This window comes from Miniopterus natalensis, chromosome 18 (assembly GCF_054644295.1).
Source record: "Miniopterus natalensis isolate mMinNat1 chromosome 18, mMinNat1.hap1, whole genome shotgun sequence".
NCBI lineage: Eukaryota > Metazoa > Chordata > Mammalia > Chiroptera > Miniopteridae > Miniopterus > Miniopterus natalensis.
The window spans coordinates 15815693-15837239 of NC_142098.1; the positions used below are offsets into that span (position 1 = coordinate 15815693).

Genomic DNA, 21547 nt, shown 5'->3' on the forward strand with positions numbered 1-21547 from the left:
GACCACCTCTGTGTAGGGTTGCCAGACTTAGCAAATAAAAATATAAGGCCTGCCCTAGCTGGTGTGGCTTAGTTGGTTGGAGCATTGTCTGGTGCACCGGAAGGTTACCAGTTCGATTCCCAGTCAGGGCACATACCAAGGTTTCGGGTTCCATCCCCAGTCAGGGTCCATGTGGGAGGCAACTGATCGATGTATCTCTCTCATGTTGATGTTTCTCTCTCTTCCTCTCTAAAATCAATAAAAAAATAAAATAGAATATAAGACATGCCCTGGGCTGGTGCCTAAGTTGGCTGGAGCATCGTTGTCCCGTACACCGAAAGGTTGCCGGTTTGATTCCCTGTCAGGGCATATTCCTAGGTTGCAGGTTCGATCCCTGGTCAGGGCATGTATGGGGGGCAACCAATCGATATTTCTCTCTTTCTCCCTTCCTCTCTCTCTAAAATCAGTAAAAAAAATTAAAAAAAAAAACACGTCCTCAGGTGAGGATGAAAAAAATACAAAAATACTAGACGCTCAGTTAAATTTGAATTGCAGATAAATGACTAATTTCCAGTATGAGTATGTCCCATGAAGTAACTGGGCATCCTGTATTTTATCTGGCAACCTATCTACAGCCACTTCCAGGCCTAGATTTGTGATTCACTCCTGGAAGGTTTATCTCACACTCTAGAGACCAACATTCATGATCCACAAAAGTAGTAACTGATGGGAACCAGGAGACGTTGGTCCCCCCAGCCAGTGAGTGGTTCTTGTGTCTCCCTGAGACAGCGCTACGTCTTAATTACTTTTTACTCTGTGTAAAGAGCACATTAGTTTCCTTTTCTCTTTGTGTTGAAAACCTGCAGGCGGTGACTGGCAAGCACGGCTGTGGGCTGGTAGTTTATGGCTTCTATCTTCAAGGCTGCTGTAAAAACAATAACAGACAACTTGGCCAAGTGTGTCCTTTCCCCTGGAGATGTTCAGTTTCCGAGAGGGCTCTGTGGTGTGCAAAGCAGCAGATATCCATCTATCTCGCCACCGCTCAGAGGAGGGGCGCACCCCTGCAGGAGGAAGTGAGTTTTTATCATTGACCCTTTCTGGTACCAGAGAGGATCCTGTCATGGCCATTTGTCAGGAGGGAGATTTTTATGCCTGGGTGCAAGAAAGAACCTGCTCTACTTCAGGCTGTTGTGCAAATAATTAACAATCTGATATTTTGAAGGGAACATAAGCAGAACCCGATTCAATACAAAAGGGAGGTTTTTCACACTCCTGCAAATGTGTGAAAGAGAGAACATTTATACCTAAACTAGCAATTCTCGTGGACCTGACTGAGCAGTACCATCTTGTCAAGCTAAGGGGCCTCCTCCCATTAAATCTTTATTTTTCTAATTACAAACAGTGAAGATGCATGGCCTGTAGAATGACATAGCCCTGGAGCGTGTGGCCAGATTGACCTGGGCTTTGATGTTCGGCCTCCCAGAGCCGAACTTATTAGCGCTTGACCACTCGGAGGTCCATTCCCTTGTCTGTACAATGGGGACTGCAGTGATGTTTCTCTCTTAGGGTGTTCTTAGGGTTCAGTGGAATCATTTCTATAATGAACTCAGCCCAGGACTTGGCCTCTTGAAAGCATTAGCTTGGTATCTGTCTGCTGTTACTGTGACGATGACGATGAAGTTTAAGGTAAGAGTAGCCCCACTCCCACAGTGAGGCATCTGCCTGGCTTCCACTCAGATGCAGAATCAAGCTTTAAACCCTTCTTTCCAAACATTGAGGCCCATTTACAGGAAGGAGGGGGGCTTCTCCAGTAAAAGCATCTGTAGCCTCCGCTTGGCAGCTCTGATCACAGAAGGAGTGGAGTGGACGGGCGTCCACACTCCCAAGTAAATCACCCCTGGGAGCACTTCCTCCATATACAACAGGCCACACCCACGCCAATAATCAGATTAGGGACCATATTGCCCGGTGCCCCTGCCAGTCCTCTAATGCAGTGTCCTCAGATGCTGCAGAGTATTCGATAGTGATATTACGACAGTGACAATGATGACAACAAGGATGACTGTCCTAGGCCCTGTCCCAGAGGCTGGGGGCAGGATGCCTGTTCTACAGATGAGCACACTGAGCCTGGGGGGCAGAACCTCCGCACCTCAGAGAGGGAAGTGACTTGCCTAAGGTCACACAGCTCCTTCAGATGCCTGGTTCTTATTCCTCTCCGCCACTGCCCAGCCCACTGCCTTCCCTCAATCCTTGTGCGGAGCACAGTGACTAGAGTTACAGCAACCTGCGTTGGGATAAGAAAAGTCGGTTTGTGTCCACTCTCCATTTGGGAATTTAAAAACCTGACATGGAATTGCTGCACACAGACATGACCCTCGATGAGATGTTTGCCTGACTCAGGCGCAGCTTCTAGCCCGGCAGTGTTCCCTGAATCCAGGCTGGGGCCACTCCTCCCGGGTCCTCAACCTCTTAAGTTTTCTTCCTTTCCTGAGGATTTTGAGATAGGTATTCAAGTTACAAGACAGCTTTGGGGCCAGAACCTATCAGTTCAGGACAACTCTTCTGGGAGGTGATGCTCCTGGGGAAGGCATAACACAGAGCCTTCCCCAGGCCAGAGCCCCAGTCTCTGGAGCACACATCCAGCCATGTCACAGAGGTTCTAGGAAAACTGGAGCTGATGGGCAACACCGCACCCTGTGTGCGCTGCTGGGAGGCAGTGGTGTTGGGCACAGAGGAGATGTAACCTGTTGAGTTCCCCTCTCTCTCTCTCTCTCTCTCTCTGCTTCTTTTAACTTTGTGGATTTCTTCTCTTGAAATAGTTTAAACCTTACAGAAAAGTTGCAAGAGCACAGGGGTCTCCTGTATATCCAGCACCAGACCCGAGCATTTAGCTGCATTGGCTCTGTCGGCTCTCTCTGTACATACACATGCGTGTTGTGATTTTCTGGCTGAACTGTTTGAAAGTTAAGTTGCAGAAATGATGACTCTGACCCCACACACTTCAGTGTTTCCTAAAAGCAAGGACCCTCTTATAGAACACAGTGCAATGGTCAAGATCAGAAAAGGGAACATCAGCCCCATACTGTCACTTGGTAGATGGTTGTCTTTCCTTTGGCTGCTTTATTGTTTTTCAGACACACAAGTAAGTAATGAATTCCCATTTCCCAGCTTCAGTAGCAGACAGCATCCCCCTGCTCTCACTGTACGTCTGCCCTGTGCCCTGCGCCACTTGTTTTTCTGGAGTATTTTACAGCTAAGTCCTGACATTAATTCATCTGTGAACACTTCAGCATAAATCACTGTTCAAACCCCGGATGGGATGTGACAGAAAATCTCTTGAGTGGGCTGTGACCAACACTTAAAAAAGAAAGGAGAATAGACCATAAAATTGGAGTGCGCTGCACAGCCTGTGTGTGGACTGCTGTGATGTTAAGTGTCTTTCTTACGGCCATCAGGGATCCTGGGTTTATTTGTTGATGATCTGACCTTGGCTGAACCCCTGAGGGGGACACCCAGCCTGGGAGGGTTGGGGAGAGAGACAGAGGTCAGGTCCATGCCACCACCCACCCGAAAGCTCTGTGTTTGGAAGTATGGGCTCCAGAGCCCAACGTGCTGAGCTTGAATCCTGGCCCCACCACTTGCTACCCAATGACCTTGTGCAAATTAACTAACCTCTCTGTGCCTCAGTTTCCCCACCTGTGAAGTGGTGATGGAAATGGTTCCAGCCTCACAGGGTTGTTGTGAGGATTAACTGACCATGAATCTCTGTCAGGGGGCTCTGCCCCGGGCTGGGCACACAGTGAATGCTCAGGAAAGGTGTCCCTTGTTGCCACAGGCCTGGTCCTGGGCTCTCTCTTCCTCCAGCCCCAGCCCAACCTCTTCCCCTGAGAAGGATACCCTCTCCTTAGTGTCTCATCCTGCACATTAGAATCCCTTGGAGAGCTTTTAAAAGTGCCAGGGCACACCCCAGACCAATTACTCTGGAATCTCTGGGATGGGACCCAGGCACCTGTAGTTTTTAAAAGCACCCAGGTGATTCTGTGTGCCGGTGTGCTGGGAAGATGCGGCACTTAGCATTTCAGCAGTAACGAGCATCCCCTGGGGCTTGTCGAAATGCATCTCCTGAGCCTTTAGGCGGGGTGGGGCCTGAGAACCTGCATTTTTCACAGGCTCCCAATGGTGGCCATGCTGCTGATCCAGGACCACACTCCGAGGAGTGAGACCCTGGAGGAAAGGCCCCGCTGGAGACCGCTATCTCCCTTCCCTCCATCTCTGTCCTAAATAATAGCAGCTGACACTTCTTGGACTTCTCCTCTGAAGCCCTTTTACAGCCATTACCCCTGACATTCGGTTCTTGTTGCTACTTGAGGCTGCAAGTGCATCGTCCCATTTTAAAGATGAGAAAAGTGAAGTCTAGGATGGTTAAGGAACCTGCCTGCGGACACATGGCTGAGGCAGGCTCTGGTTCCAGCCAGGAGAGCTACCACTCCAGGGCCTGCTCCTAAGTGGGAGATGCTTCCTTTTATACACAGCTGTCCTGAGTCTGTCCCATCTGTTTCTGTCTGTCTCTCTCTCCTGCCCTCTCTCCCCTCTTCCTCCGTCTCCCCTACTCCTAGTGCATGTTTCCATGCACCTCCTACCTGCCCCATAAATCCAACCTGGCTAAAATTGAAGGCTTTATCCTGGCCCCTCATCCCAACCGGCCCCTTCTGAGATCCCACCATCTCCCAAGCCTGTGTGTCACCTGGACTTCAGCTGCTTCTCCCTCCCACTGCCCCATTGCAGAGTTCAGGCTCCACTTTTCTGGCCCAGAGCAGAGCTCCTCCAACCTTAACAAGCACATGGATCCGAGGAGACCTTGTTAAAATACTGATTCTGGCTCAGTGTGTCTGGGTGGGCCTGAGATGCTTCATTGCCAACAAGCTCCCAAGGGTGCCGAGGCTACTGGCCCAGCGGCACCGCCCATGTAACGATGATCTGGGGGACCTGGTGTTTCCTAGGCCTACAAAGACTCCTGGAATACGGATTTGCTGCTTGGTGCCCTTAAAATAACCTTTGAACCCTGTTACCAGCCACCAAAGCCCTCAGGTGCAGCTCATCTTTGCTTCTCCGCATCCTACTCCTGTCCTCACCTCCCACCCTCTGGTTCCTCCCATGGACCATGCCCTTCTTGTCCTCTGGACCTTTGCCATTCTGTTCCTGGGGCCTAAGCAGCTGTTCCCTGCTTGTCCTACCCCTGCTATCTTTAGGGACATGTTCCTCAGGCCTCTCAGGCTGGGGCAGGAACCCTCCTCTGCTTCCCCTGGGCTCACCATGCCTTTGTCAGGCCCAGTTGGTGTGCCTGCCTCCCCTACTAGTCTGAACAACCTAGATTCAGGTGTGGTGCCCCATTTGGCCTTGTATCCACCTGTGTGGGTCCTCTTTGACATCAGATGCCAGGATGGGGAATGTGTGGGAAATGGGGATGGGGCAGGGAAGTTGTTGGGAGGTCTGACACCAGGGATTAGGGAGGCTGGAAGGGTAGGGGCCATCCAAGAATGGTTGGTAAAATCAGAGTTGCCAGTCAGGAGCACCTGCCTTAGATCCCAGCCTCTAGGCAGGAGATGCAGACCGTGGATTTCAGAGCAAAGGGCTGGGGCCCTTGCTGGCCCACACGCCTGTGTTGGAGATCTGAGGGGCACTTCTCATGGCCACCCTTCACCCCTCTCCACTCATCAGCCTGGCACACAGGGGGTTCTCTGTGGATGAAGGGGTGAGCACCCCACCACCAGCCTCTCAAAGACTCAGGGAGTCCTCCAAAGTGGAAACAAGAGCCTCCCCTTCCCAGGAAGGCCTGCAGAGCCTTGAAGGCCCTTGTGTTGTGGGCCCCAGCCAGGGGTCAGGGCTGTCCTGGGTTCAAACCTTGCTCCACTCTCATAGTAAGCTGGGCAGGTGACACTACCACTCTGAGCCTTGATTTCCACATCTGTAAAATGGGGACAGTAATAGCACCTCGCAGGGTTGTTGCTGAGAATTGAGTGTCAAGAGCACTGTCAGCTGCTGCCTCTATTCATTGATTACTCAGAACACTAAGGATGCATCACATTGCAGGAAGGTTGTGGGAACACTGGTTGGGACAATTTTAATGCTCATGGACTGGGGACTGCATACCCCTTATAGCTTAATTTGTCAGATTTCCAAAGAATCTGCACTTTAAAAGAGGGGCACCCCCGCAGCCTGGCTGAGGGTCCTCACATGAAGTCATCCAGCATCTGTGTCCCCTAAAAGGAAAGCCAAGTGGTGTGGGTTCCGCATCGGCAGCCCTGACCACGCCCTCCCCGTCAACTTTACCCAAGACCGCAGCCAGCCTCCAGTATATTTAGCTCTGAGGCGCCTGAAAGTTTTTTCCGCCAGCACAGACTCAGCTTTGAGCAAATTCAGCCCAGATGTAGTCAGCAAGCGCCGCGACCTGGAGGCCTCGGTTTCTCTCCCCACTGCTTCCTGTTGTGCACCCATCAGGGCTGGGGGGGGGGCCTGGCCACACGTGGCCAACACAAACAAGCCTCTCCTTTCTCCACAGGCCTGCAGAGGCGCCGACATGGGGCTGAAGCTCTCCTGTCTGAAAGGTAAGGTGGGCGGCTCTCCTTCACCAGCTCTGATATGGGGGGGGGGGGGGGGAGGCAAAGGAATGAGGCAGGAGAGGGTGGAGTGGAGGCCCTGAGACCCTGTCCTGGAGAGGGAGGGGCCCCTCCTACTTAAGGCAGCACCTGTATGCAGTAGGCACCCTATAAATGCTTGCTCTGACTCTGAGGGCTCCTCCAAGCCTTTCCTTTCATTGGCAGTTTAGCGACATGGGAAAGTCGCAGTGCCCCCTGGGCCTCAGTTTCCTTCTCAGGGATTAATCCCGGGCTGTGGAGAGGGAGTAAGAGGCTCTAGACGTAGGTGCCAGGCACGTACAGGGCATTTGCTCTCCGCCCAGCTGGCCTCTTATCACCGAGAAAACAGGTTCAGCCTGCCAGAGGCTGGAGAAGGCAAGCTGGGAGAGGGGAAAAGCCAGCAAGGGGAAAGTTCTAGAAGGACAGAATCACTGAGAGGTGTTGTAGGTATTGGCGGAGGCAGCCCAGACCTCTGCCCTGTGATCTAGACCTTTCTGTTCAGCATCTGGATGACCCAGGGGCACCCAGACCAATGTGACCCACACGGAGACCTCCCCTCAAAGCCTATTCATTATTCTGTAACAGACGCTCCCATCCCACCCCTGCCTCCCCAGCCTGAAATCTGGGAGTCTCCCTAGATGGCCCCTCACCCACATGCGGCATGTTCACCAGCCCTGACTCTCTTAGATGTTTGGGGCCTGACCCTGGCCCCATCCCTCCGCCACAGGAAGTCAGGAGGCACTGGGAGGTCAGGCCAGGATGAAGGACCATCCATCAGGTTGGTTCCATGCCTTCAGGTCCCACAGCTGGGACGAGTGAGCTCCAGGGGAGCATCTGCTTGGTCCAGCTCAGGGCTTACGTCCTTCAGAGGGGGGCAGGGCAACTTAGTTGACAGCTCCTCCAAGACTGCATTCAAGTAGGGAGCACTGGTTCTCCTGGAGAAAATCAGGGTGTTGTTCGCAAATTGGGCAGAGGGTGCTAGAGAGACCTAAACAACCCGTGTCCCTCCAGGGCCTGGTCCCTCTGAGGCTCCAGGCTGAACCTAGGCAGGAGTTGGGGGAGGTGTTTGTTGGGTGAGTATCCTTGGGGGGTGGAGGTCCAAAGGTTATGTTCAGAGACCAAACCTTAGAGCTCCAGGACCCTTTTCCTTAGACTTCACTGTGGCTCTCCCCAGGGTCGGACACAGAGTAGGTGGTGAGGACAAGCTTTTTGTTTTGGTTTTTATAATGGAAATATATACGTAACATAAAGTTTACCACTTGAACTGTCTTTAAATGTACAGTTCAGTGCATTAAGTACATTCACATTGTTGTGAAACCATCACCACCACCTACCTCCAGAACTTTTCCACCTTCCCAAACTGCAACTGTCCCCATTGAAACTAACTCCCCACCTCCGCTCCCCCAACCCCTGCACCCACCATCCTCCTTTGTCTCTGGATTTGACTGCTCTAGGGACCTCACGTAAGTGGAATCATGCAGTATTTGTCTTTTGGTGACTGGCTTATCTCACTCAGCATAATGTCCTCAAGGTCCACCCATGTTTCATGTGTCAGAGTTTCCTTTATAAGGCTGAGTAATGTTCCCTTGTGTATATAGACCACAGTTGGTTTATCCATTCATCCCTCTACAGACACCAGACTATTGTGTCAAGACTTTTTTTAAGATGGCATTTTATTATTATTACTTTTAAATTTTTGTTAATCTTCACCCAAGGATTTTCCCCCCATTAATTTTTAGAGAGAGTGGAAGGGAGGGAGGACGGGGGGAGAGAGAAAGAAACATCGATGTGAGAGAGACACATCAATTGGTTGCCTCCCAAATGCGCCCTAACCGGGGTTGGGGATCGAACCTGCAACCCAGGTACATGCCCTTGACTGGGAACCGAACCCGAGACCCTTTGGTTAGTGGGCCAACACTCTAACCACCGAGCCAAACCAGCCTGGGGTATCAGGACATCTTTGACAACACACAAGCCCCTGAAGGGACCTCTGGGACCATTTATCTTCCAGCCCAAGGCAGGCTGGGGACTCAACCCAGGGAGGACCCAGGAGCTGCAGATGCTGAGTGTCCCTGGGAAATTGCCCCCACCCCACCCAGGACTGAAAGCTGAGCAGCAGGCTGAGTGCTCTTGGGGCTTCGAGCTTCTAAAAGGGCCTCGTTCCGGGCTGGGCCCTTGAGGAGCTAAGTGCCGGAATTGGAGCAGCAGTACCAAGCAGGTTTGCTCATACATTTTTCATCGCTGGCTCTCTGGGGCCGGCCCACCCGCCCCGGGCTGCCAGCGCTCTGCCCACCCCCAGCTCTCCCCACAGCCTTGGCCAGCACAGGCTTGGGTGTGCCTGAGGGAGGGCAGGGCACAGAACCCCTCTGTCATTGCTAAACCAAGACGGCCCAAGTCTGCCAGCCCTGGTGCCCCAACACCTTCTGCAGAGCCTTGTTTTTACTTTTCCCATAGGAATACGTCACATTCGGGGAAGCCTCAGGACGCTGGGCACCCTGTAGCCCTGTGACCTCCCCAGTTGTCCACTTGCCTTCCCTTACCTGGCTGCCAGCAAGCATGGTTTTACCTGGCTGTCGGCGCTGGCACGTGCAGTTCTGCGCGTTGTCTTTTATTTCTGTTTTATGTAATGTTTCAGTGCTAGTGCTGTCTTGCTCGAGGTAGCATCTTTTCACAACTCTTCAGTGACTCTATCAGGTTCTGCCAAGAGTTGGTCTTCGGGTTGTTTCCAACTTGTTGCTTTTGTAGATAATGCCATTTTGAACATTTTTGCTTTTTAAAAATTATTATTTCTTTGGGATAAGTTCCAACAGTCAGAATCCAGGTGAGATAATCCGGATAAATGGTGAATTTTCACTGGGGGGCTTAGCCTGGACAGCGCCCTGGTCTCTGCATTCTATGCAGATGACTCACCCGTCCCTTCTCCTGTCACAAAGTGGGTATTATTGGGATTCTCAGTTTCCAGATGAGGAAGCTGAGGCACAGAGAGGCAGTACAGTTTGCCTGGGGCCACACAACTGGGACCCATGTGGGGTTTGAACCTAGACAGGTTGGTCCCAGAGTCCTGGGTTCAGCTACCACCCATATGGCTTTTTCAGAGGAAAACATTTTTTTTGTTGTTTTCATTTTACTGCAGGATCTCCCAGACTTTCTGAAGCCCCTCCCTGGAGCCCTGGTTGAGATCCCCTGCCCCTTTTATTTTTTTTTAATATGTTTTTATTGATTTCAGAGAGAGGAAGGGAGAGAGAGAGAAAGACATCAGTGATGAGAGTGGGTCATTGATCAGCTGCCTCCTGCACGCCCTCTACTGGGAACTGAGCCCACAACCCGGGCCTGTGCCCTGACCAGGAATCGAACTGCCATCTCCTGGTTCACGGGTTGACACTCAACCACTGGGTTATGCTGGCTGGGCACAGGAAAACATTTTAATTTGACTTTTTAAGTAGCCCCTGTAGCCAGAAACTTTATCCACACGAGCTCCTAAATCTTCCCACTAACCCTATTAGAGGGTGTCTTAGTGTCCTCCCTCTTATAAAGACACCAGTCTTTAGACTTAGAACCAGCATTAAATCCAAGATGATCTCAAGATCCTTAACTAATTACATCTGCAAAAACCTTATTTCCAAATAAGATCACATTCTGAGGTTCTAGATGGACTTGAATTTTGAATTTGGGGGGAACTCTATCTAACCCACTACAAGTCACTTCGCCTCTGAGCCTCCTGCATGTGGGACAGAAATGTGTGTCTCCCTACTGGCGGTAACGACTCAGCCAAGGTGGGAGATCATGAGAGAGTGACCCTGGAGGGAGGGGTACAGTTTTGCCTAGATCTTCTTGTTTCTGTTTCCAAAGGCGAGTGGGCACGGTGGTGCACTTTAAGTGGGGTCCTTCTGCTCAAGGGCCTGTCCGTGGCAGCTGCTGACGTATTGGAACACCCCACTGTCCAAGAGCACCTCCCTTGTGTCCTCTCTCACACGGGGTGCGTGCTGGGCGGGCATCCCGGTGAGCCTGGCACTGCTCCCTAAGCATGTGCCCCTGATTTCATCCTCTCGACAGCTGGACTATGTAGGTAACTTTACAGATAGGGAGACTGAGGCATAGGGGAGCTCTTTCCAGCTCAAGGTCACGTGGCCTATCAGGAGGGGTGGTGGTTTCCCTGGTTCATAAGCACATTCTCTACCGGTCAGCGGCAGGTGGCACTGCCCAAGACACAGCATGGTGGGGCCATGTGGTTCTCACTGGGATCTTCAGACTTGCACCCCAAGCAACACCTGGGAACTAGTCAGGCGTGTGCATTCTTGGGATCCACCCAGTCCTACTGAGTATGAAGCTCTGGGGGTTATTAACAAACCCTAGGGGGATTCAAGTCAGAGTTCCGAGTTCAAGTCTCATTCTGCCCCTGGCTAACTGCAACCTTATGCAACTCACTCCACATGCCCAAGCCTCGGCTTCCCCATCTTTAAAGTGGAGCGATGAATGGGAACATCTCTAGGGCCAGGTTTCAAGAAATACCTGAGATGAGTACTACAACTGACGTCCAGCGAACAGGATTTGCTGTCCACCCAGGCCATTTGCACCTCCCCTCTCTGGAGACAGCTCTGGGTATGCGGAGACCTCCACAGGGGGAAGTTAAATCGCAGGTGGGGGTTTCCCACCAGGGCCACCTTGGGGGGCCCACGTGGTCTCTGGGGCTCCCTGGAAGGCAGCTCCAGCCCCAGCCAACTCCTGCATCACCGTGGAGACAGGCTCCTGAGACACGGCTGGTCCCAGCAAACTGGACTTCTGGGCAGCCTGGGGCCAGGCGGGAAAAGGCCAGGAGATGGAGACTTTATCCTGGGTTGGGGGTTGGTTCGTTTGTTTAATAGATTTTATTTTCTTAGAACAGTTTTAGATTTATAGAAGAATTATGAAGGCAGTGCAGAGCTCCCATATACACCCAGCCACTTTGCCCTGTAAACATAATCCATTAATTAGCATGGTACATTCATTACAGTTCCTGAACTGATGCAGGTGCATTATTTTAAAGTCCATACTCTTCAGATTTCCTTAGCTTTTACCTAGTGTCCTGGTCTGTCCTAGGATCTCACCTTACTTTTTGCTGTCCTGTCTCCTTAGGTTCCTCTGGGCTGTGACAGTTTTTCAGGAGTTCTTTGTCTTTGTGACGTTTTTTGTGTCTCTGTGACAACCATTTTGAGGACAGCTAGTCAGGTGTTTTGTAGAATGCCCCACTGTTGGGATTTGGCTGATTTGGGTGGGTTTTTACATTGTCTCCTGCCAAGTATATGATGATGGCGATGGTTGGGACCAAGAAGGACACATACAGTCCCCTTCCCCGGCCACCTGGGCACTGGACCACCTCACTGCCCAGGCCTTTCTCCCGGTTCCCTTCCCAGGGGCTCAGAGCCTCTCCTCTACTCATCCTGTGACATGGGTGGGGGGCGTTGGGGGCTGGCAGTTACGAGGCCTGTTTTTCTGATTGGTGTCAAAGGTCCAAGACTAGCCCCAGGTCATAGCGAAAATGAGAGTCACAGCATATTGTCCCATTCTAGTGTGAACACTGGTCCCAGCTCTCCCACCGCTGTGGTCCAGAGTTGGCCAAGATTGTTCATAGCACAAACGCTGATTGCATCCCTACTGTGCACCGGTCCGGGGCCAGGTTCAGGACTTCAGTGATGAGCAGGGCAGCCGTGGTTTCTGACCTCATGGAACTGTGGGGGTGGGGGAGGTGAACGCCATTGAAACTGTCGCCTGAGTACTAACTGCTGCATGCTAGGGCGGAGACCAGCAGATCTCTGCCCAGGAGCTAGGGGCTGGGGGCCTGGGAGACCCCCAGTCTGCCTGCTCAGAGGAGGGGTGGACAATCCAACACTGTTTTAAACACTGAAGCAGATGGCGCTTAATTTTGCCCGGCCCTGTCCTGGAGAGAGCAGCCTCAGGCTCACAACAGGGACTTAGCCCCCTGCCTTCTTAAGCCAAACCTCCAGCACCCATTGCCCCTCCCTATGGGGCAGGGAGGGCCTTGAGGGTAGAAGTCAAGTGTCACAGCAGGTAGGAGGAGACAGTCCCTAATCACCACGCCTGGGTAGGAACCAGTCGGTTAGTACTCAGGCGACAGTTCCCCCTTACCCAGTTCCACAGGGTCACAAACCATAGTTACCCTGCTCATCCCCAAAGCCTGTACCTGACCCTGGATCAGCGCACAGTAGGGACACAGTCGGTGTTTGCGAAATGAACACTCTCTTGGAGACCCAGGAGCTGTCTCGGGCTGGCTGGGGCAGCCAGGCCGTCACTCAGCCCAGGAGGGAGTTCAGTGCTCACCAGCCAGGTTCCACGCCTGTCCTCCCGTATCGAGGAGAGTTCCTCATCATTGCCAGCGTACAGATGAGGAAACTGAGGCATCAGGCGGTAAAACTCCTTGCCCAAGGTCACACTGCTAGAATGTGACTGAGCTGGGGCCTGGAGGGCGTCAGGAATGTGACTGGGCACCCAGATGTGTGCCCTTCCCCCACCCCACCTCTTCTTGCCTGGCAGGTTCCTCCCAGCCTGGCATGGACCAGGTGCTCTGCAAGTATTTGGAATGAAGATGAAGAGTGAGCCTTTGGGGAGGGGTAGGAAGGAGAAGGGACACCAGGGACATGGAGACCAGTGCTGGGATTCACTGCCTGGTTCTAGCTGCCCCCAGCGGGGATCTCCCTGGCTTTGTGTTGCTCAAGACACCCAAGTAAGGTCTGTGCCAAGGCAGTGCTGTGTCCACATCCACTTCTGACCTCTCCGCCCCACCTTCGCTTTGTGCTTTGCAGGCCTCACGGTGCCCGAGACAGGCCAGTGCAAAGCTAAGGGACTCTGTTCCGACAGATCCAAATCTTGTGTGAGTTGGCTGAGGCTCTTCAGCTCCCTGAATCTGAGCTTTTAAACTATAAAATGGGCACCTGGGCGGGGCTGTTGTTGGGATGGAAGGAGTCATGTCAGCAGCTGAGAAAGTCCCCTGGGATGTGGTGACCATTGTTATTGCTAAGATGTGTCCATACTCTTCCTGCCCTTTCGAAATGTCTTTAAAATTTTATTTATGACTCTGGGCCAGGCCCTCCATGACCCAAGCAATAGTGAGCGAGCCTGATACCCACCTTGAGAGGTCACTGACTTGACTGGGAGTTCAGCACAGAAACTGATAACTGTCCTAAGCCTGTCCGGGGTGGCAGGACAGACCTGTGGCCTGAGGAGGCCTCGTGGCATCAACACCTGCCATGGACAGTGGGAAACAGGGCTGGCCGAGGGCGAGTTGGGCCTCCTAGTATTGCAGCTAGGCCTCCACGGTCCCACGGGCGCTCTGGAGCCTGTGGCCCTGCAGGGTTGTCCTGGATCGAGGGAAACTGGCCTTTTACCTGCCCATCTACTGGACATGGTGGGGGGACTGTACCCAGAGAGAGCATAACCTTGGGCAGGGCTGAGACTAGGGGGGAGGAGTGAGGCACTTGCCTGGCCCTGAGAACCTGGCCCTGGAAGCTAATTGCCCCTTTAATAACAGTAACCACAGTCCTAATGATATGGCCCCACCAAGCCCTTGCCATTGGCCAGCCCGCCCCAGACACCTTCCACTCAGTATCATGCATCCTGATGAGACGCTTGCAGGTTACGATTTTATGATCTAGGGTCAGAGTTTGAATCTTTCTTTATTCCGTCAAGGGGCCAACCGTGTGTTGCCATCTACAACTTCGCCCCTTTGCAGCTGAGAAGACCGGCTCATGGGGGTGAGAAACTCGCTCAGTGCACACAGCTGGCGAAAGGCAGGCTGGGGATGCCAGTCCTTCTGTCTCAGGCCATCCTGTAGTTCCAGCTGCACAGGCACGCAGTAGGGCCACATGGGGACAGAGGAGACAGCAGCTCTTGGGCATCGCTCTGAAGTGCGGAACACTTGTCAATATTGTGCTATGGCTGCTGATTTGTTACCCCCCAAGTGGTAGAGTTGCCAGATACAGGAGGAAAAAAGCCATAAAACAGGGTGCCTCATTGCATTTGAATTTCAGATAAACAAGGAAAATCGTCTAATATAAGTATGTCCCAAATATTGCATGGGACATACTTTTTAGTATACTAAAAGAAATGTGTACTGAATTTTACCTGTCAACCTCACCCCCAGGGGACACTTCCAGGTGTCTGGAGGCGTTTTTTATTGTCACAGTTGAAAGGTGCAAGAGCACCTAGAGGCCAGGGATGCTTCTAAACACACCTACAATGCACAGCACAGCCCCACCACAAAGAATGATCTGGCTCCAGACGTCATCAGTGAGGAATCCTGAGTTACCCACACCAAGCGTCTACCACAGGCCAGGGGGATGCCAAGTACTTTATTTTCTTTGACTTCAGTTCTCAGTGATCTTCTTGTGTCGATTTTAGAGATCAGTAGACTGAGAGCTAGGAGGAGGGGCTGCTTGCCCAAGACCACACTGCTGTCTGAGCCTAGCCCACCAAAGTGTGGCTGAGACCCTGAAGCATCCCAGAAGGGGCTGATGCTAGGAGGATTCGGGACCATCTTCTGGAACTGGGAAGGGCTGGCAGGAGGGAAAGGCTCCCAGAGTCCCTGCTTGGGCACAGGCCGGTGGGTGTTGGACGGGGCCAGTCAGGGAGACATCCCCCACCTTGCTGTGCTGGAGCCTCTCTCTGGCTCCTCCCAGGTTCTCTCCAGCAGCTCATCCCTGACGCAAGCCAGAGCTTTTTCCTTAATTAAAAAGAGATTTAAAACATCCACTGCCATCTCCATTGGGCCAGCTACCTCCAGAAGGTAAAACCGCCACGCTGCCCTGGCCTCATCCATAATAATACAAGGCTTTCCCTTTAATTGGAATTAAAAAAAAAAAAAAGATTAAGTGCATCTGAAACCCTCAGAGACATTTGTTGGTTTGGTTTTTGAAAGATCTGTACTAAATCCAGGTGCCTGGTCATCTCTGAGGAATTAGTGCTGGCCCTAGCACCCCATGTCCCTCCCCAGGGCCTTTTGTCCCTGCCCCAGGGCCTTTGTGCTTGCTGTGGCTGACTTGAGTGCCCTCTCCTCCATCTTCCCTGCTGCTCTCGATTGGCCCCTCTGATTCCCATGGCTCTCCCCATCTTGATGCTCCCTCCCATCATCTTGTACCTCCTATTACTGACCCTGCTCTGGCAGGTGTTTATTTGCTTCTTGGGCCCAGGGAGGCGAGACTCAGCATCCAATTCCACATGACCTTGGGCAAGGCCCCTGGCTTCTCTGTGCCCCACACAAATGCCTGTTGACTGAACACCTCCTCTGGGCCCTCCTCTGGGCTCAGCTTTATACCTGTGCTACAAGGCAAGGGAGCAGCAGACTCACTCTACAGGTGAGAACACTGAGGCCAGGCCAGGCAAAGTCACAGCCAGGAAGCAGGAGAGCTGAAAATTGGACTGTTTTTCTTCCTTCCCAAGCCTGTGGCCATTCCAATCCAATAAGGAAAACGGGAGTGTTACGCTGGAACCAGGAATATTTTGTCAGAGTCAGTCCACAAACAACATTCAGCCCCCATTCCAGCTGTGTGACTGCAAGGGTCTCTGACCCAACGCAGGTGGTGGGTGGCACCCAGGAGGTGCCCAGTATTGGCTAAATCTATGAATAAGTGCTAAGATTGGAATCTCGTGCTACTAATAACAGCTTATGTTTATCAAGTGTGTGCTGCTGTGGCCAGCTCTGGTTTTCTCCCCTGCAAGATGCATATAATAATGGTGCCCAACTTGGCTGGAGTGAGGGCTTCACATGGTTCTTAATCCACTCCGAGCACCCTGGAGGTGGGGACAATTATTTACCCCGTTTTGCAGGTAAAGAAAGGAGGTCCAAGGAGATGGAGCCACTGCCCAGGTGTACTGAAGCCCAGGTGTTCTGCCCTTCCACTGCATCTGGGTCTGGCAGGCCTACTGTGTGTGAGATGGTATCTTGGGAAAGAGTGGACACCATCCTAGGGACAGGGTCTCAGGCAGCATCTCAGAGTTGGCACCAGAGTGCCAGCCTGAGCATCATTTTTAAACAAACCAGCAGAGGGTGCCCTTGAGCCGTGATGCCTGCCGAAGGACAGCACCTGCTCTCGGCTCCAACCATGGGGCCTATTGGTAGTGGTGGCCTGGGGATGGTTTGGAGCTGGCATAGGGAATAATGCCCTGTCTCTAGGGACCTGGGGCATCTTGAACAGAGGATAGGCTTGTGTGGCTCAGGGCTTCTGAAGGCTGAGAAGTATTAGCTGATACCAGAAGGGGCGAGGTGGGCGCTCAGGCCTTGAGCCACCTGGCCTCTGCATGTTTTGGGCCTCCTTTGGTTTTCTCATAATGGCTATTCTCCAAACCTTGGTTTTCTCATCTGGAGAATGGCCACGATCCTAGTTGAGGATTAATGCAATAATGAAAATGGCAGGCTCAACCCAGAGCCTGGCACAGGGATGCTGCAGGAGTGGCTGGTCCCAGCAGGAGGAGGCAGCAGTCCTCATTTCCCTGCCAGGATCCCTCAGGCCCTGGTCAGCTGGCTCATGTTGGTCATTTCTGCCACACTTGGCAGCTACATGCCCCACAGTAGGTATTTCATTCCTACTCCATTTTTACACCCGAGGAAACTGTGGCTCATAAAGTAAAGCCACTTGTTCCTAGTCACCCTAGCTTGGGGGTTCCCAATCCTGGTTATGAGACTCTCCTGGGAACTTTTTTTAAAAATATGTTTTTATTGATTTTAGAAAGAGAGAAAAGGAGAGGAAGAGAGAGAGAAACATGGATGTGAGAAACATTGATCAGCTGCTTCCTGCCTGCCCCCTACTGGGGATTGAGCCTGCAACCCAGGAGTGTGCCCTGACAGGGAATTGAACTGGCAACCTTTTGGTGTATGGGATGACTCCCAACCAACTGAGCCGCACAGGCTAGGGCCCTCCTGGGAACTTGGAAAAGTTCTGGGGGTAAGCGGTGACATTAGGCCCCTGCAGGTGGGGTCCCACATCGGTGTTTTTAAACTTCCCAGGTGACTGCATTGGGCAGCCAACCTGGAACAGCGCTGCCCTTCCACAGGGAAAGGGCAGAGCCAGGTTGCAAAGGAGGTCAGTCTAACCTCACGTCACAGCAGGAAGGCAGGCTCCGGAGGCCGGAGTTCGGGCAGTCTGGCCTGCCCTATCTCCAGGGCCCAGAACCAGCAGGGCCCAATCAAGGCCTGGCGAAGGCTTCCTGCGCAAGCTGCCCATCACACCCTGAAATCTCGAATGGCTCCGGGTGCTGGTCCCCCCCCCCCCTTTGGATCCCAGCGCCCTGGAACCCCAGCCCAGCCCTTCCCCTCAGGAAATGGGCTCTTAATGGCCTGAGGCAGGCAGGTAATTAACAAATAACAATTCTGGCTTTAGCACAAGTGAGCTCCTTGTCTGGGGCAGGGTTGGCATTTGTTGTTAATTCCCAAAGTCGGCTTTATCTCTTGAGAGCTTTTCCCTCCTGCTCAGCCACCTCTGCTTGGAGGCTGCGTAGCCTCGGGATTTGAGGGGAGCTGGAGTCCCACCCTCCTTCCTCCTCTCCCCTCCCTCTTCTCCTCTCCCTCCTCTCCCCTCCTTCCTCTCCCCTCCCTCCTTCTCTCTCTCCTCTCTGCCTCTAGCTTCTCTCCTGGGCCCACTGAGTGACCTGATGCTTCCTGATTAAGAATGTGGCTTTGTCACCAAGCTCCCAGAACATGTTAAAATGCAAATATGGGGCCCCGGGAGGAGTGTGGCTTTTCTCTATTAGCATTTTATTTTAAGAACTTTGGAATACTCACTGAGGAAGGGCCTTAGAGACTGAGCAGGGAGGCTCCCTCCTGTCACAGATAACAATAATCAGAGCTTCCTTTTGTTGCGGGTGCTCTGTGAGACGCTCTTTATGGATGATTACAGGGAAGCTAGCAGGGATTGAGCACCCCCTGGGCCCTGCTAGCTGGGCAAGAGCTTTACATGAATTCACTCATTGCATTGTGCCCACTGCCCTTCAGAGGCCAGCACTGTCACTATCCATAGCAGCCAGGTATGGGATTTTGTTTTTGTTTTTGGCATTTAGGGTCCTCAGGTATTTAAGATTCTATTATTGCTTACTAGAACACCATACAGATCCCTGATCCAAACTGGGATGTTAGAGAGCTGGATTGGCAAACTACAGAAATCGGGCCTGCCATTCTTTTTTATAAATAAAGTTTTATTGGAACATAGCCACGCCTATTCACTTACATACTCTCTGTGGCTGCTTTCCAGCTACAGTGGCAAAGTTGAGACTGCATAGCCCCTAAAGTAAAAAATATTTACTATTTGGCCCTTTTTTCATAAAGCTTTCCAGCTCCATTATATAGAATTGTGGTTAGCACCAGTTTATGGAATCAGACAGACCTGGGTTTGGGCTCATATCCTGGCTTCACCACGTGCTGTTAAACTCTGTGTAAGTTCTTACTGTCTCTGGTCCTCACTCTCCACATCTGTGAGATGGGGCTGATTGCACTTTGCACCTCTCAGGGTGGCCATGAAGGTGTTCAATACTGTGTCTGATATGCCACAAATGCTCTTTAAATGTCAACTGTTAACTGATAATGGGAGGGCCTCCTCCAAGTGGCTTCCTTTTATTTTACATTCTGGGCTTCTGCATATGGCTCTGCTGCTTTAAAGGAGGTTTGAAAACCACTGCTTTAGATCAAGTTGGCAGAGACCGTGGTGGGTGCCCTTGAGGGGCTCATAGTCTGATGGGGCCTCTTCCTACAGAACTAACCAGCCTGGTAGAGTCAGGGGCCACAGAGGCTCCTCAGGAAGGAAACAGGATTGGGGTTCCCAGGACAGGCAAGCTGTGCTAACTATCAGTTATCTATTGCTGTGTAACAAATTATCCCAAAATTTAGTGGCTTAAACATTATCTCAGTTTCTGTGGATCGGGAATTCAGGAATGACTTAGCTGGGAGGTTCTGGCTCAGGGTCTCTTGTGAGGTAACATTCAAGCTGTTGGCCTGGCCTCAGTCTTATTTGAAGGCCTGACTGGGCTAGAGGACCAACTTCCTCGGTGGCTCCTTTACATGGCTATTGGCTGGAGGCCTCAGTTCCTCAACCACGGAGGCTTCTTTACAAGCTGCTTGCATGTCCTCAAACATGGCAGATGGCTTCCCCAGAAGAAGAGCTAGGAGCAGCTGGAGTGGTTATGATATCTTTTATGACCTCCCCTTGGAAGTCACTCAGCATCCCTTCAGGTCTTACTCTATTCATTAGAATTCATTCCAAATCTATCCCACACTAAAGGGGTGGGGATTTAGACTCCATCCCTCAGGGAATACCTGAGAACCACCACACTGATCCTATAGAGGTCACTCAGGAGCACTGTTCCCCCTGGTGCTCGGGGTTGGCCTGAGAAGCAGTAGAAATAATAATCATCCCATTGCTTGGCTCCGGCTGTTGGCCAGGGGCTCAGATACTTGAGCTAATACAATCCCAGTCTGGGGCTGCTTGGAGGAAAAACCAGAGTGGCAGAGCACAGAGATAAGGATTTTAACACCCAATCCCATGGTGCCTAGAGTTGCTTTTCAATTTAAATTTAAAGCACTCCTACTGCTCTGTCCCAGTTACTATGGTAGAGTCAAGTGAGATAGTGGCTATCCTCCAGCCGCTCACAGCAAAGGGAGACAGAATTAAGAACTAATCACATCAATGCAGTATGATCAGTGCTGGAAGATTGATGAATGAATGAGTGTAGATGGACAAAGGAGGGAGGAATCAGATTTACTGGGGCATCTTCCCCAAAGAAGAGCCTATTGTGATAGGCTTTGAAGGATGAGTAGGAGCTCATTCCCACTGTAAAGGAAGAACAGCTTTCCAGGTGGGGAACAGCCTGCACAGGGGCATGAAGGAACTGTGAAGCCCAGAGTATCTGGGAAACTGAGCAGTTTGGAGAGTGTGGGCGGGTGACAGGGAATGAGGCTGCAGGTAGTTTGGGCCAGATTGTGAAAGCTCAAAGCTGGGCTAAGAGGCTGACTTTAATTTTTGATCAACACTTATGATCTACAGTGTATTTTATGACTCATGCTTCTGTGAGATGTTAACAGACTCTAAGGTGATTTAAGTTTAGGAAGCCCAAGGTTTAGCACAATTAAAGCAGCTTCCTTACTGCAGGACTTCTCATAGCCTTTAATTCTCTCCATGAGAAGGACAGAGTAGATGGGATTCCCAAACTCATTTGATCATGGAACCCCCCCCTTCCTGGGGAGCCTCAGGAGTCCAGTGTTCCAGGGAACATACTGGGAAATGCTCCTCGCACATATTGTCAGGAGTTAGCGAGTGTTCTAAGGAGGGATGTGGCATGTTCAGATCTATAGTTTCTGGCTGCTGTTTGGAGGGCAGAAAGGGTGTCAGAGATATTGAGGGGTGGTACCTGCAGGCTTGCAGGTTGATGAAATTGGCTGGGGCGTTGGAGGGAAAGGAGGAAAGGGAAGAAATCTGGCCCACGCTCTGGTTTCTGGAGGATGTGATGCTATTGACTCAGGCAGGAAGAATGGAGGAAGGTATTTGGTGGGGTGGATGCAGCGGGAACTCCTGTGTCAGGTGGAGATCTGTAACTGGGCTTGGCCAAATTACCTGTACTTCATTTGTGGGAGAGGTGGGCCAAGGAATTTAATACCTTAGAAGAAATGGACCAGTTGAAAAGCACAACTTACCCAAACTGACGCAAGATGGAAACAGAAAAGCTAACGAGCCCCATATCTATTAAAGAAATCACATTTGTAATCAAAAGTCTTTACACAGCCCTGGCTGGTTTGCTCAGTGGTTAGAGCATCCATCAGCCCATGGACTGGAGGGTCTCGGGTTCGATTCCAGTCAAGGGCACATACCTCAGTTACAGGCTTGATCTCCAGCCCTGAAAATCAATGTGTCTCTCTCACATCGATGTTTCTCTCTCTCTCTCCCTTCCACTCTCTCTGAAAA

The 21547-nt window shown here is 51.7% G+C and overlaps 1 protein-coding gene across 2 annotated transcripts in view; it reads left to right on the plus strand.

Annotated features, from left to right (window-relative positions):
- The window catches only part of CLMB (calcimembrin), a 29465-nt gene that overhangs the window by 3272 nt on the left and 4646 nt on the right, over positions 1 to 21547 (plus strand). The window contains exons 2-3 of one of the 2 annotated variants that reach the window (XM_087826773.1): positions 846 to 1052; positions 6539 to 6584. In XM_087826773.1, the coding sequence (XP_087682899.1) occupies positions 6557 to 6584 (28 nt within the window). In that variant the 5' untranslated portion in view covers positions 846 to 1052; positions 6539 to 6556. The remainder of the gene's footprint in view (positions 1 to 845; positions 1053 to 6538; positions 6585 to 21547) is intronic. The other variant, XM_087826772.1, reaches the window with a different exon arrangement.